The following is a 14101-nucleotide window of genomic DNA, read 5'->3' on the forward strand; positions in this document are numbered from 1 at the left end:
TCCTCACATGGGCCACTCATGATATATTAATCACCATATTATAGTCCAACTATAATATATTTAAAATTTCCCCAACATATCTTCATACATCAAGTTCTGGTTTCTTTGACCGAAACCAGAAAAATGAAAATAGAAAGAGATCTGATGGGTTCTAAATGGGTGCAAAATGCCCCTTAATTCAATCTCACCTTCCATTACAGTGAGACTTTAGGAGTTACAAAATACTCGAGAGAAGTAGTAATAGTTAGTTTTCTTGCCTTTTTGCATAAAACACACATGAAAGTGACATGGAGCCGTCTAAGTTGAACATTATCATTCGATAATGATTTAATGAAGATCTGATACCAATGACATTTTCTGACTCTTTTTTTTTTTTCACTCTCTCCCCCTCATTCTGACTGCTATAAGAGATCAAATCCAGATAAAAAAACATTGCATATCGAAGTCAAAAACTAGGCATGAAAACAGATACCAAGCCTCCTCCTCTTATCCTTAACATTCTCTTGCTCTTCTTGCTTTCACAAAACATCACAGCATCACCAGCAACTCAAGCAGAAGTTCTTATCAAATGGAAAAACAGCCTCCCAGTTCCTCCTCCTTTCACTTCATGGTCCCTCACCAACCTCAACAACCTCTGCAATTGGACAAGCATTGTCTGCGACTCATCAGAAACTGTCTCAGAGATAAACCTCTCCAGCACCAACCTCAATGGAACCCTTCTCCAATTCAATTTCACTCCATTTATTAACCTCACACGCTTTGATCTCAGCAACAACAATCTCAGTGGATCAATACCACCAGCCATTGGAAACCTCTCCAAGCTCACTTACTTGGACTTGGGTCTCAACTACTTTGACAACAAAATACCTCCGGAGATAGGCCGCTTAACGGAGCTTCGGTACCTAAGTTTCTTCAGCAACTATCTGAAAGGTACAGTCCCTTATCAGTTGAACAATCTTCAAAAGGTATGGTACTTAGACCTTGGTTTCAACTACTTAGTCGATCCTGACTGGTCCAGGTTTTCGGCCATGCCGTTGTTGACCCATCTTAGCTTTTCTTTCAATGAGCTCCATTCCGGATTCCCGGGATATATAATTGATTGTCAGAACTTGACGTTCTTGGATTTATACCAGAATAAGTTCAATGGATCCATACCAGAAATGGTATTTTCCAATCTGGGCAAGCTCGAATACCTTAATCTTACCGATAATTTATTCCAAGGGCCACTGTCACCAAACTTTCCCCAGCTTTCCAAGCTCAAACATCTTCTTCTAGGACGAAACCAGTTCAGCGGTTTCATACCTGAAGATATCGGTTCGATGTCGAAACTGCAAATGATAGAATTGTACAATAATTCATTGGAAGGGACAATTCCTTCTTCAATAGGCCAGCTCAGCGAACTCTGGAAGCTTGATCTCAGAAGCAATGCCTTGAATTCTTCTATACCTTTTGAGCTTGGTTTTTGTTCAAACCTCACCTTCTTGGCACTGGCCGTAAATTCATTGACCGGCGAATTGCCTGTATCCTTGACCAACTTGACAGGCATTACCAATTTGGGTTTATCTGATAATTCGCTTTCTGGTGAGATCTCACCTTATTTTCTATCCAGTTGGACCGAGCTGATCTCGTTTCAAATTCAAAACAATCATTTCACTGGAGAAATTCATCCACATATTGGCCTATTGACCAAGCTCAATTACCTTTATCTGTATAACAATCAGCTCTCTGGCTCAATTCCCTCCGAGGTTGGGAACTTGAAAGATTTGATGGAGTTGGACCTTTCAACAAACCGGCTCTCCGGTTATATTCCTCTAACATTGTGGAGCCTCACAAATCTTCTAAGGTTGCAGCTTTTCAACAATAATCTCAGTGGGACAATACCACCGGAGATTGGAAATATGACATCGCTGGAGACTCTTGATCTCAGCGCTAATCAAATCTCAGGGGAGTTGCCGGACACCATTTCTGGCCTCATTAATTTACGGTCGATCTCTCTTTTCACCAACAACTTCTCGGGCACTATTCCAAGGGACTTTGGGAAGTATAGTCCTTCTCTGGCCGATGTTAGCTTTTCCAACAACAGCTTCTCGGGAGAACTCCCACCTGATTTGTGTAGCGGCTTTGCTCTTCAAGGTATCACCGTGAACGGCAACAACTTCACCGGGCCATTGCCGGAGTGCTTAAAAAATTGTTCACAACTAAGTAGAGCACGTTTTGAACGGAACCGATTCAATGGAGACATTACAAATGCCTTTGGAGTTTCTCCAAGTCTTTATTTCATTGGGCTTAGTGACAATCAGTTTATCGGTCAAATCTCACCAGACTGGGGAGAATTTACATCTCTCTCTAATTTACAGATTGACAGAAACAGAATTTCAGGCAAGATCCCAGTCGAGCTTGCGAAGTTGACAGAATTGCGAATTTTAAGTCTGAGCTCCAACAACTTGTCCGGGGAAGTTCCAAGTGAACTGAGAAATCTAAGTCAGATATACATGCTCAATCTGAGCAGGAATGATTTGACAGGAGAGATTCCTCGAAGTCTTGCTAGTTTGAGTGAGCTTCAGGTACTTGATTTGTCTGAGAACAAATTGAGTGGGAACATACCCAAAGAGCTTTCGAATTGTGAAAAATTATTGAGCTTGGACCTGAGTAACAACAATCTATCAGGTGAAATACCACCCGAGCTTGGTAACTTAATTGCATTGCAGTACTTGTTGGACCTCAGCAGCAATTTACTCTCAGGAACAATCCCTCAAAACCTTGCAAAGCTTTTGACATTGGAGAGTCTTAACGTTTCACATAACCAACTCTCAGGGGAAATCCCAGCATCATTCTCCAACATGGTTAGTCTACGCAACAGCTCCATTGATTTTTCTTACAATAAGCTAGCAGGTCAGATCCCAACAAGTAAAGTGTTTGAAGAAGCACCCGAAATAGCGTATGTTGGAAACTCAGGCTTGTGTGGAAATGCAGAAGGGCTGAATTCTTGTTACGCAGACCCCAAAAAGAAAAAGGATTCTAAGACGGTTCTTCTAGTTGTCCTCATGCCGGTATTTGGCCTTTTATTCCTTGCTATCGTAGTTGCCGGACTCATGATATGTTACCGGAAAACCAAACTCCTCGATGATGAAAGCAAAGGAGTTGGAAACTCTGATGAGAGGGCGGAGTCTATGATATGGGAAAGAGAAGGTAAATTCACATTCCAAGATATTGTGAAGGCCACAGAGGACTTCAACGACAAGTACTGCATCGGAAAAGGTGGATTTGGAAGCGTATACAGAGCCGCATTGTCAACAGGTCAGATTGTTGCAGTTAAAAGGCTTAACATGTCAGACTCCAGTGACATTCCGGCAGCCAGTCGCCAGACTTTTGAGAACGAGATACGTATGTTAACTGAAGTTAGGCACCGGAATATCATCAAGCTTTACGGGTTTTGTTCCATTAGAGGGTGCATGTACTTGGTTTACGAATATGTGGAGAGAGGCAGCTTAGGAAATGTGTTGTATGGGGTGGAAGGGAAAGTAGAGCTTGATTGGGTTACAAGGGTGAAAATTGTGCGGGGTGTGGCTCATGCAGTTTCTTATCTCCACCATGATTGCTCTCCACCAATTGTGCACCGAGACATAACTGTGAATAACATATTACTCGAGTCAGAGTTCGAACCAAGGCTCTCAGATTTTGGCATTGCAAGACTGCTAAACCCAGATACAACTAACTGGACAACAATTGCCGGGTCTTATGGCTACATGGCTCCAGGTAAGCAAACAATCTACCATCTGCATTTTTGGTCTGCTCATTTTATGTACTTAACTACAATATCTATTGAGACAGTTTTTTTTTTTATCAAGAGGTTGATAATGTTATGTCATGGGTGTGCAGAGCTTGCTCTCAGCATGCGAGTAACGGATAAATGCGATGTTTATAGCTTCGGAGTGGTGGCATTAGAAGTTATGATGGGAAGACATCCAAGGGAGCTCCTAGCTTCCTTGTCATCATCCCAACCAGTTTCAGACAGCACGGAATTTCTGTTGAAGGATGTGCTTGACCAAGGACTCCCAACACCAACAGGCAAAATAGCAGAGGCTGTAGTGTTTGTAGTGACTAGAGCTTTACTATGTGTGCGTGACAATCCAGATTCAAGGCCTTCGATGCGTTTTGTGGAACAAGAATTGTCAGGTCGAACACAAGCTTGCATTTCAGACCCTTTTGAGACCATCACCATTAGCAAGCTTACCAGCCTTGAAGAAATAAACCGAAGTGGCATTAAAGGGTAGTTGTGGTTTAGGTTTGCAGGCCATGGATTAATTGTACAGCATTTTTCCTTTCTTTTTTCCATTCTGTTTCAGTTGCAGAATCCAAAGACTTTTGTGATAGTTGCACATGCATCCAATGACTTTTTCTTCTCCCCAGTCCTCGTTGGAACTCGAGGACTTTCCAATCATTTTCCCTTTAGCATTTATTTTCCACCGAGGACTTTCCAATCATTTTCCCCCTAGCATTTATTTATTACTTGATATTTTTCTCTTTCTTTTTTGTTTTTTGTTTTTGGACAGTGGCAGAATTAGTAATTTTTTTAAGAGCCAAAATTTTTAATGTACACACGTTGAAATTTAAAACTCATAATATATATATATATATATAATTAGATCTCGATAATTTATAATTTACTTGTAAAAATTAAATTCTAAAAATATATTATATTATTATATGTTTCATATTTTTTACGATAAAGTTTTATAAAATATGATTCATCTATTATTATTTTTATAATAAGATATTTAAAATTTATTTACTTCATATAAACTATTAAGTGAGCTTTGAGAATATCATATTTCATTCTAGTATGTAAGCTAGTTTATTAAGTTTCATGTAAACTTTAGATATTTTCGTATCACATTATGCATATAATACTATAATACAGACCTTAAATAAGTTTTTTCGTACTCAATGAAATCTAGAAGATAAAACCTCTCAACTATTTTTCATATAAATCACCAATTTTAAATTATTTTTCTTATATTTTTACTTTAAATTCTATATGAAGAAGCCTAATATTGTATAATAAAAAATTTATTAATATAGAAAATTTTGATATCCATATTAATAAATTTTTTATTTTTCTTAAATTTAGTTTTGATTTAATTTTGAGGAGACCACAATTTTGAAAATAAATAATATATAAAAATTATATAAAGTTATGAGATTATAGGAAAAAAATTATAAAGACATTTTTAAGTATATTAAAATTTTATAGAGTATATAAAAATAATAAATTTTTTTAGGGGCCATTTTTTATATTTATAAAATTATGATTAAAAACTACGTATATTTTGATTCCGTAAATACATGTACGTCCACCCCTGGGTGGCGTTTGAGCCGTCAATGCTAACTTAATTGCAAAGAACTTTTTTTCAATTTAATAAATCTACTTTCTTCTTTTTCTTTTTCTTTTTTTTTTCTTTCTTTTTTTAATTTAAACTAAAGGGGGACGACCAGGGATATATAAATAAAAATTAAAAAAAAATTCTTTATGTATGCCTCAACACAATTTAAGACATATCTATTTATCACCTCCAAACTTGTACCAAACTGTTCTTTTAGCCATTTTAATCATAAGATTATGCGAACCCACTCTTTAGAGAGAGAGAGAGAGAGAGGCTCCTCATTATCTCTAAAAACCCACACAAAACAACTCCTCCCTCCCTTCTTCTTCCCTCTTCTCTCTTTCATCATCTCTCTAATTTTCCTCCTTGTTTTCTTTCCTTTTTTGGTGTTTTTCAGGGTTAAGTATGGAGGAAGGCTGATATGCTACTTTCCGGAAGTCCAGCGACCACCACGCACCTCACAGCTAGCTTCCCAACGCGCTTATCATTCAGATAAGTGAAGAAATTCGTCGAAAGGAGCAGCGCGTGACCCACACACGTGCTTCGAAGTAGATGTGTGAACCCCACACGCCTCCGCCAGGGGTGATTTTCTGCCGCCATGCGTAGTTGTTTTGGATCTAGGGCCACCAGTTATTTCAGATCTGACTGAACGCCATGTTTCCAGAGTGACGTGTTTCCTTCACGCGCCATGCCAACCTCTGTTATGTGCTTTTTTTTTTTCCATATATTTATATTTTCTGCTATTTACTTTGTTTTAGGTTGTATTTAAGAAAAAAAATACAAAAAATAAAATAAAATAAAAAATATTATCCCTAGGACTTGTTAGAGGGTGTACTCCACTCCATGGGAGGGAGAGATATATTACTGTCTTTCTAAGACAGTGTATGCCTCACAGACAGTTTGTCTGGAGGTGTTGGACAAGACCATGTCAGCCATGTGTGTTAGGGAGGTTGAAATGTTAGAATTTGGCTTATATTTCCCAAGTCAGAGTTGTAATGCCTGATGATGAATGAATGAACAATGTTTCACTATATTAAAAAAACAATAAAAAAAAATCATATGATTATACTTAACATTGAGGATTATATCATATGGTTAGATACAGTTGGTGTTAAGAATAAACATTACTCTCTTAGCAAAAGATCACTTTATTCTCTTGCTAACAGTTGGTTGGTTGCTTGGAAGCAAGAGTGTGTCAGTGTGGTGTGGATGCTCACCATTTTCAACTTTGGAGCTACATCTTATAGCACTGGCACTGGCCTATCCAAATGCAATGAACTCTAAATTTTACATTTTTTTGAGTTAAAATCCCTACATTGGACTAGCGAAAGTGGTGTTTTCTTGACTTTGAGCTAATTCCTCTCCCTAGTCATACTTGGTGAGGCACTGTAGAAGGACCAAACCTTTATTTTATGAGTTACACTACACAACCACCACTGTTCACACATCCACCGCACTCCAACCTACATGGCAAATAATTTTTATTTTTTTGAAAAAAATTAAAAAAGCACGTTTTGATATACATTTCAATTTCTTCCCCCCCTTCCGTCCCCCTGGTTCGTCTTCACTAATTGCAGAAATCTTCCCCGCGTTTTCTCCTCCACGTCGCCCCCAGCTCGTGTCTTCGCCGGTCTGACCCTCCCCCCCCCCCCCCGGGCATCACTACGGAACTTTGTGGGTTCATCATGCCGTCACGGTGGAATGAAAGTGAACATCTAGGTGCACCATTTCCGTATGAGTTCTCGAGCCTCACGGTTTCGGAACGGGTTCAGTCCTCTAGTGGATGAGCTACTTCCGAGACCCACCTTCTCTCGTCTTGAAAGGGTAAGAAACTAATGGCTAGGGTTTTGATTTTTCTCTTTTTGTTCACATCTCTCCATTTATAGCATTATTCTGTTTTGTGTGTTATTTGCATTTATTACCCAGCATTTGATGTTGGTTTCTGCGATTTGATGTTGGTTTGAGCTGTGTTTTGTGGTGTTTTTGGGTTATTGATATTGTATCTATGCCACCGATTTTGTGGTTGTATTTCAGTGAGATTTATTGGTTGGGACTGGTTGTAAGGGGAAAACAGAGGGTTGTTGAGCAGAAAGAGTTTGAGAGGCTTGGTATACAACATGGTATCAGGTTCATAAACATGATCTGGTCTCAAATTATTGAGGAAAAAAATTTGGACCTTTTACCAGCTCCTTAAAACAGAACCATACATCCAAGATCTTGCTAGCATAGGACAGTCTTGACCCTGCTATTTTCATAACCATTTAGACGCATGGTGACATTGGAACTCTTTCCTATGTTCATAAATGGAAAGAGTTTTGACACCAACTCTTTCCTATATTGGTGGATTGACTTTTGACCCTAGCTCATTATTATAAGTTCCTCATGCACATTTTATATTATTACGAAGACGGTATACAATCCATAAATAAAGTTGTACTACAAAATCTCGTGTGCGTAAGAGAGAATTATAGTATATATAGAGAAGGAAAGATAACTTAGCTCCTGTACTAGAGAGTGGATAATATTACTTTAAATATCGACATGATGCGGTCATGTGGTCTTGTGGTGCTAGTTTATGGCATATGCATGGCAAAATTACACGTTGAGTTTGTTGTTGAGTGTGTTGGTGCGATGGACACAATGTGGCCTCGACCATGGTGCTCCATTTTGACCAAAACCTTGGGACATATGGTAACTCTCTAGGACTGGTCATGGTAAGTATTACACGTATAAGTTAGTAGCATTATTATTAAAACAGAAAGATCTTGAACAGAGTTTGCAATGAAAATATTGCATGAAGATGATGTGTAAGTACATCCAAAAATATTAAACTTATGGTACATTTATGACTTGCTACGTGCATACACCTTGTGGAAAGGCACAAGAATGCTGAACTATATATGTACACAAAAAATTTGAGAAATACAGGCTTCAATTACATGGATTTCCAAATTGCACCCCTAGCCTGTCATTAATTTATATTTCTTGAGAGTTGATAACGTTGCATGCACTAAGCACAGAGATATTTATGAATATTGCCCCTGGTAAACATTTCTTTGAATGATTATCCTTAAATACAATGGAGGTGTAGCTAGACAGCCTAAGTCCCCTGCCCCAAGTAAGGTTCCTCACTATTACTCCCAACAATTTAAAGATAAAGAAGCCCAAATTCCAACCTTGCACTACCCACGATCAATACTGGAAATATACAAAAAGTTATTAATATAAATTAGAATATGGGCAAAATATCAATGATAGAGCAGGTCTTTTTTTGGCTTTTGTCATTTAAGTGATTAATATTTGGTCATACTCGATACATGTCATAAAACTGAATAAAATTTTTATTTGGGTACTCATGCCAAAAGTTCAATGGTTATTAAATTCAATTTATATGTTATTCATAACCTTTTTAATTATAATTTTCATATTTTTTAATATAATATTATGCCCAAAGCACTGTTGACAAGAGTGTTATGTGTTTGCAGGGTGTTAGATGAGGTTGATTTTAAGTAGATAAGCTGCCCACCCACTAAATTTACGTGTATTAGATACTGTTCCATAGAAATATCTATTCAAATAGCGTGATGGGTGAAGATGAAGATGGAAGGCCACCCAAGCCTTCTACATTGACCCGGGTTTGATACACAGATTGCATATTTGTATATGCTCGCAATGTTAGATATTGTAGCTCTTACTTAATCCATGTTTTATTTTATATTGTAGGGATATCATGGTACTGCAATTCCATATGGCCCGCCATATATGATGCCTACATATCAAAATCCATATTCTTATACTTGGGGTAGCCAGGTTAATAAATTTTGATTTCATGGTTGATTTATTTATTTATTTATTTTTTGTTACATGCGGGGGTTTGAGTCATTCTAATGCAGTGGGTAATTGCAGCATTTCGCAATGCCACCCTTTGGGCCAACCATGCCATACCTTATGTCGAGTAATTTGGAGGAGCTGAGAGGAGGTGAAGATACAACCCAAGTAGCTATTTAAGGTCACTTTTTATGGTTTATCTTGTACCTCCGTATTTCTTTAGTAAATAACACAATAAGGAAAATACAGCATTCAGCAATGCCTCATGACGAACCAACTATGCGAAATCCAAATTTTCCAAGTGGTTCATCATCTATGCAATTTAGTGTTGAAAGTGAAAAGAATGTTCGAGGTACACTTTTCACTTTATTATATTAACATCCTATGTATATAAAATCCAAGTTTTTCCTAACCTTGTCCCATTTCCTTTTCAGAAACTTCACCCGACATAAATTTGTAATCCCCAAAGCGGAAGAGATGTTTGAAGATTCAGACGAAGATAATAAAGTTGAGCCTCCGAAAGCTGGTATGAAATTTGGGTCTGATAAAAAGGTTTTAGTGTACTACAAACGATATGCCAAACAAGAGGGTTTTGGTGTTATTATAAGAAGGATGAAGAGAGATATAGATGGGAGTGCAAAGTATGTGACGATTTCGTGTGCAAGTGGCGGCAAGTACTATCCTAGTGTCGATCGCAATTTATCAAAGCCACGGCCGACGACAAAAATGGATTGTAAGGCGAAGGTTAATGCTTGCCTTGTGAATGGGGAATGTGTGTTGACCAGTGTCGATCTTGTTCAGAATCATAGTACTGTTAGCCCTAAAAAATTCCAATTTTTTAGATCTCACAAAAATTTAGATGAATACAGTCAGAAGATGCTCAACTTGAATGATAGAGTAGGTATTCAAATGCATAAAAATTTCAATGCACTTGTGACTGAAGCTGGGGGTATGAGAACTTGGATTTCCAAGAGAAAGATTGTAAAAATTTTATTGACAGAGCTAGAGTTTTGAGAATGGGTAAAGGAGGTGGGGAAGCACTGAACGAATATTTTAAGAGAATGAGGAAAATGAATGATGGCTTTGTGTCCGTCATGGATGTGGATGATGAGTTTAGAGTTAGGAATGTCTTTTGGGTTGATGCAAGAAGTCGAGCAGCATATGAGTATTTTGGAGATGTGATCACGTTCAATAGGACGTACCTCACAAATAGGTATGGAATGCCCTTTGCTCCCTTTTTCGGTGTTAATCATCACGGACAGTCCATACTTTTAGGGGCAGGCTTAATTTCTAGCGAGGATACAAGTACTTTCATCTGGTTGTTTGAAGCATGGTTAGAATGCATGAATGGACGGGCACCCCAAGCAATCATAACAGACCAAGACAGGGCAATGAAGAATGCCATTGGAGTAGTATTCCCGAACACAAAGCATAGATATTGTCTATAATGCGGAAACTGCCTGAAAAATTGGGATCCCACGCAGAATACAACGGGTTGAAGACTGCCATTCAGAATGCAGTCTATGATACACAGAGTTGCCAAGAATTTGAGGAGAAATGGGGGCAGCTAATGCATAACTATGATCTTACTGATAATGCATGGTTGCAAGGGTTGTACATCGAGAGATCATTTTGGGACCAGTTTATTTGAAAGGTGTATTCTGGGCTGGCTTGAGCACTACCCAACGTTCTGAAAGCATGAATGCCTTTTTCGACAGATTTGTACATTCCGGTACGACCTTAAAAGAAATTGTCGATCAGTTCGACAATGCTTTGAGGAAGAAGGTGGAGACGGAGACAACAGCTGATTTCCAATCCTGTATCCAAACGATCCCATGTGTTTCACCATTCAAAATTGAGAGGCAGTTTCAGTCATGTTACACGAATGCAAAATTTAAAGAGATCCAGGTAGAGGTTTTGGGGATGCTTTTATGTAACCTTTCAGTTGTCAGCACACAAGGTAGCATTTCTACCTTCGATGTTTTTGAAGAAATTTCCACCCCCGATGGACAGTCCAAAATTTTGAAGTATCTAGTTTACTTGAATGAATAGGAATTCGAAGATAAATGCACTTGTGCCCTGTTTGAGATGAGGGAGATTATTTGTAGGCATGCATTTAAAGTATGTCAGATAAAGTACATTCATGATTTGCTAGAGAAATATGTGTTGGACCGATGGCGGAAGGATACAAAGAGAAGATACACACTGGTTAAGAGTAGCTATGATGATTGTGGGGTCAATGCAGATGCACGTCGGTATGAGCTTGTTGTTAAAAGATGTATAAGATTTGCGACCTGTATATCGCGAAATGATGAGCATGTGAATGCATTCTTCCAATTTTTGGATGAGTTTGAGCAAAAGTTGGTAGGTGTAGAGCCTGTCACCTATTCAACAAAGGTGACAGAGAATGTGAACGCCGCTAGGGGTAAGAAAATTTTTTAAATCCACATGTTGTTCGGGGGAAATGGAGGCCGCCAACGCCAAGAAAGGTCCCGATAGTCAAGAAGGCTGCTGGGAAGAGGAAGAGGAAACATGTATTTCACATCTTGGTTCGTCAGTTGTGAGGTTTTTGAATTGCATACATTTGGGTTCCTAATATATGTTATTTTCTGTTTTCCAATTTAGGTAAAGAGGAAAATATTTGATGATGAATCACAAAAAGTCGACCAAACGGTGTTAGAAGTTGGTGCTACTGTTGACGAGAATGTGATCCCAACCCAGTGTAGTAATTTAACACAAGTAACGCCACTAGCCAATGATCAGGTGTGAGGTTATTTCCACTAACTCGCATATACGCTATTTTAACGCAATTTTCCATTTTTAATGTATATTATTTTAATGGAACAAATTCTGTATTACTTTAGGCTATGCCAAGCTTGCCCCATGATACTTAGCATTGGATAGTGTATGTGTATTTTGGAGATAAAAGATGTATTGTGAACTGTGGTGGGAGATAGAGATTGGAGCAACAAATTTTGTCAACTATGGTAAGCGGGAGAAATGTCGAGAATGTGGTATTTAAGTTTTAATTTTCTGCAATACACCAATTTAGAATTTTCAGATAGTTTTTTAATGTTTTGTTTTGCTTCAGTTGCATTATTTTAATCTCCTAAAATAGCATATATATATAATCCAATTTATCTTTAGCACATCCAAGAACTCCCTTGGTGTTGGTAACGGGGATTTTCGCTCTTTTAACATATTTGTGGTTGTGCACATGCAGTTTTGTATGGGGGTAGAGAATGATCATCATCATTGTCGGGTCTACTACCTTTGAAATTTGGAGAGTGTAGCGAATATTATCTCGGCGTCTGAGCCATACGGAGTGAAACATAACATACCATTGAAACAGATATTTTATTTATTGGGATTTAGAAGCTTGACTTCTAAAACCATTGTGCTTTCTAATTATTTTGTTATGAATGTGAAATATTTATTTGAAAGTTTATTATATATGTGTAGGAACACCACTAACTTGAAATATTTGCATTTAATATCTTGCAGGGACTATTAGCAGATGGTATTCGGTTATTTTGATCCTACTCAACAGTGTAGGGAATGTGTATGTATTTTGGCAATTTTTTGGAGGGTATGGCATAGGAGTTGAAAGGAGAATCACTTTTGTTAGTGTATTTTGAAAGAAGAATCACTTTTGTGAAGGAAGTTGAAAGGAGAATCACAGGTGTAAAGGAATTTGTATATGAAAATGTGAAATATTTATTTGTAAATTCATGGTTGTATATGAAGTGAAACAAATATTTGTAAATAAAAATGTATATGAAGTGGAACATGTGAATGCAGCAGGTAGTTCATCATTTGGTAATAAGTTACAAATAAATAGCATAGATATTGAATGGTACAGCACTACTAGGTTGAAATACTTGCTATTTGGATGCTTATGTAAATTCTGTATGTTTGGTGGTTGCTGAACATAACAGGGTTTACGTGTACAAATATAATGGCAGAATATTTCATCATCTATTTGAGATGAGTTTTAAGAAATTTTGTATATGAATGCTTGAGGGTAGCAGGTTTTGAAAATTTGTAAAAATACAAAATTTCTTTAGTAAAAATTGGAGTATGATTTTGACTCCAAATGTGTTGGCAACCAATTCTCAGAAAGTCTCGGCATTGCATTGCAATTAGTCCATCTTGTGAATTTAAGTGATTACAGAATATGCTTGTCTTCTCGGTTTATTGTCTTGGCCTTCAATTAGTCTTGGCATTCCAAGTTTATTGTCTTCTCGATCCCAGGTAGTTATTTTTGTGGTCGCTACACTTTTGGGAAAATGTGGAGTATGATCTAGATATCGGGTTACAGGTCACTTTCAAATGTAACTAATGAGTTTCTTCCAAAATTACTCATGATTCTAATGTTTTATTTGGATGATACGATGAGATTTTTTTGGCTAGTGGATTTACTTATTCTGTAAGTTTTAATGCTTGAGGGTAGCAGGTTTTGACAATTTGGAAAAATACAAAATTTCTTTAGTGAAGATTGGAGTAAGCTAACAAATTCTGGTATGAGTATTGTAGTGTATGTGTATTAATGATCCGATGCACTCTAGCTTTAAGAGAATAGACAGACGGCATTACACATGCAGTTATGTAGACAGTGAAAATGCTTTTAGAAGACAAATGCATAAATAGGCTTTTCTACTGAAAAAAAAAATTCAAAAGCAGTCCTTACAAACCAGAAGATAGTCACAACTAGTCCATCTTGGCAAGGCCACAAAATATTCCAAAAGTCTTGCCACTTCGGTGTCATGCAAAGTTAGTGTATTACAATCCGGTGTCATAATTGTACATCTGGCTTAGGATAAGACATAATTTTTTACATCTGACACTAAGATGATACATCAACATTTACATCCAACCTAATACAAGAG

General features: G+C 37.5%; 1 protein-coding gene and 1 long non-coding RNA gene across 7 annotated transcripts; both read left to right on the plus strand.

Moving 5' to 3' along the window:
* The first annotated feature begins 332 nt into the window (after positions 1-332).
* Positions 333-4383, plus strand: LOC122305378 (MDIS1-interacting receptor like kinase 2-like). 2 transcript variants are annotated; one of them, XM_043117873.1, is made up of 3 exons: positions 333-791; positions 864-3756; positions 3880-4383. In XM_043117873.1, exons 1-3 carry the CDS (start codon positions 459-461, stop codon positions 4272-4274), a joined length of 3621 nt encoding a protein of 1206 aa, XP_042973807.1. In that variant the 5' UTR covers positions 333-458; the 3' UTR covers positions 4275-4383. The 2 variants fall into 2 exon arrangements, with proteins under 2 accessions (XP_042973807.1, XP_042973806.1); XM_043117872.1 differs by having other exon boundaries at positions 335-3756.
* Positions 4384-7056: 2673 nt separating this feature from the next.
* LOC122305791 lies at positions 7057-13149 on the plus strand. 5 transcript variants are annotated; one of them, XR_006241243.1, is made up of 6 exons: positions 7057-7208; positions 8870-9019; positions 9108-9194; positions 9291-11975; positions 12077-12199; positions 12436-13149. It is a non-coding gene; the product is annotated as an uncharacterized LOC122305791 (long non-coding RNA). The 5 variants fall into 5 exon arrangements; XR_006241245.1 differs by having other exon boundaries at positions 12717-13149; XR_006241244.1 differs by having other exon boundaries at positions 9291-11746; positions 11838-11975; positions 12077-13149.
* The last annotated feature ends 952 nt before the right edge of the window (positions 13150-14101 follow it).

Source organism: Carya illinoinensis, chromosome 3 (genome assembly GCF_018687715.1).
Source record: "Carya illinoinensis cultivar Pawnee chromosome 3, C.illinoinensisPawnee_v1, whole genome shotgun sequence".
NCBI classification, from domain to species: Eukaryota; Viridiplantae; Streptophyta; class Magnoliopsida; order Fagales; family Juglandaceae; genus Carya; species Carya illinoinensis.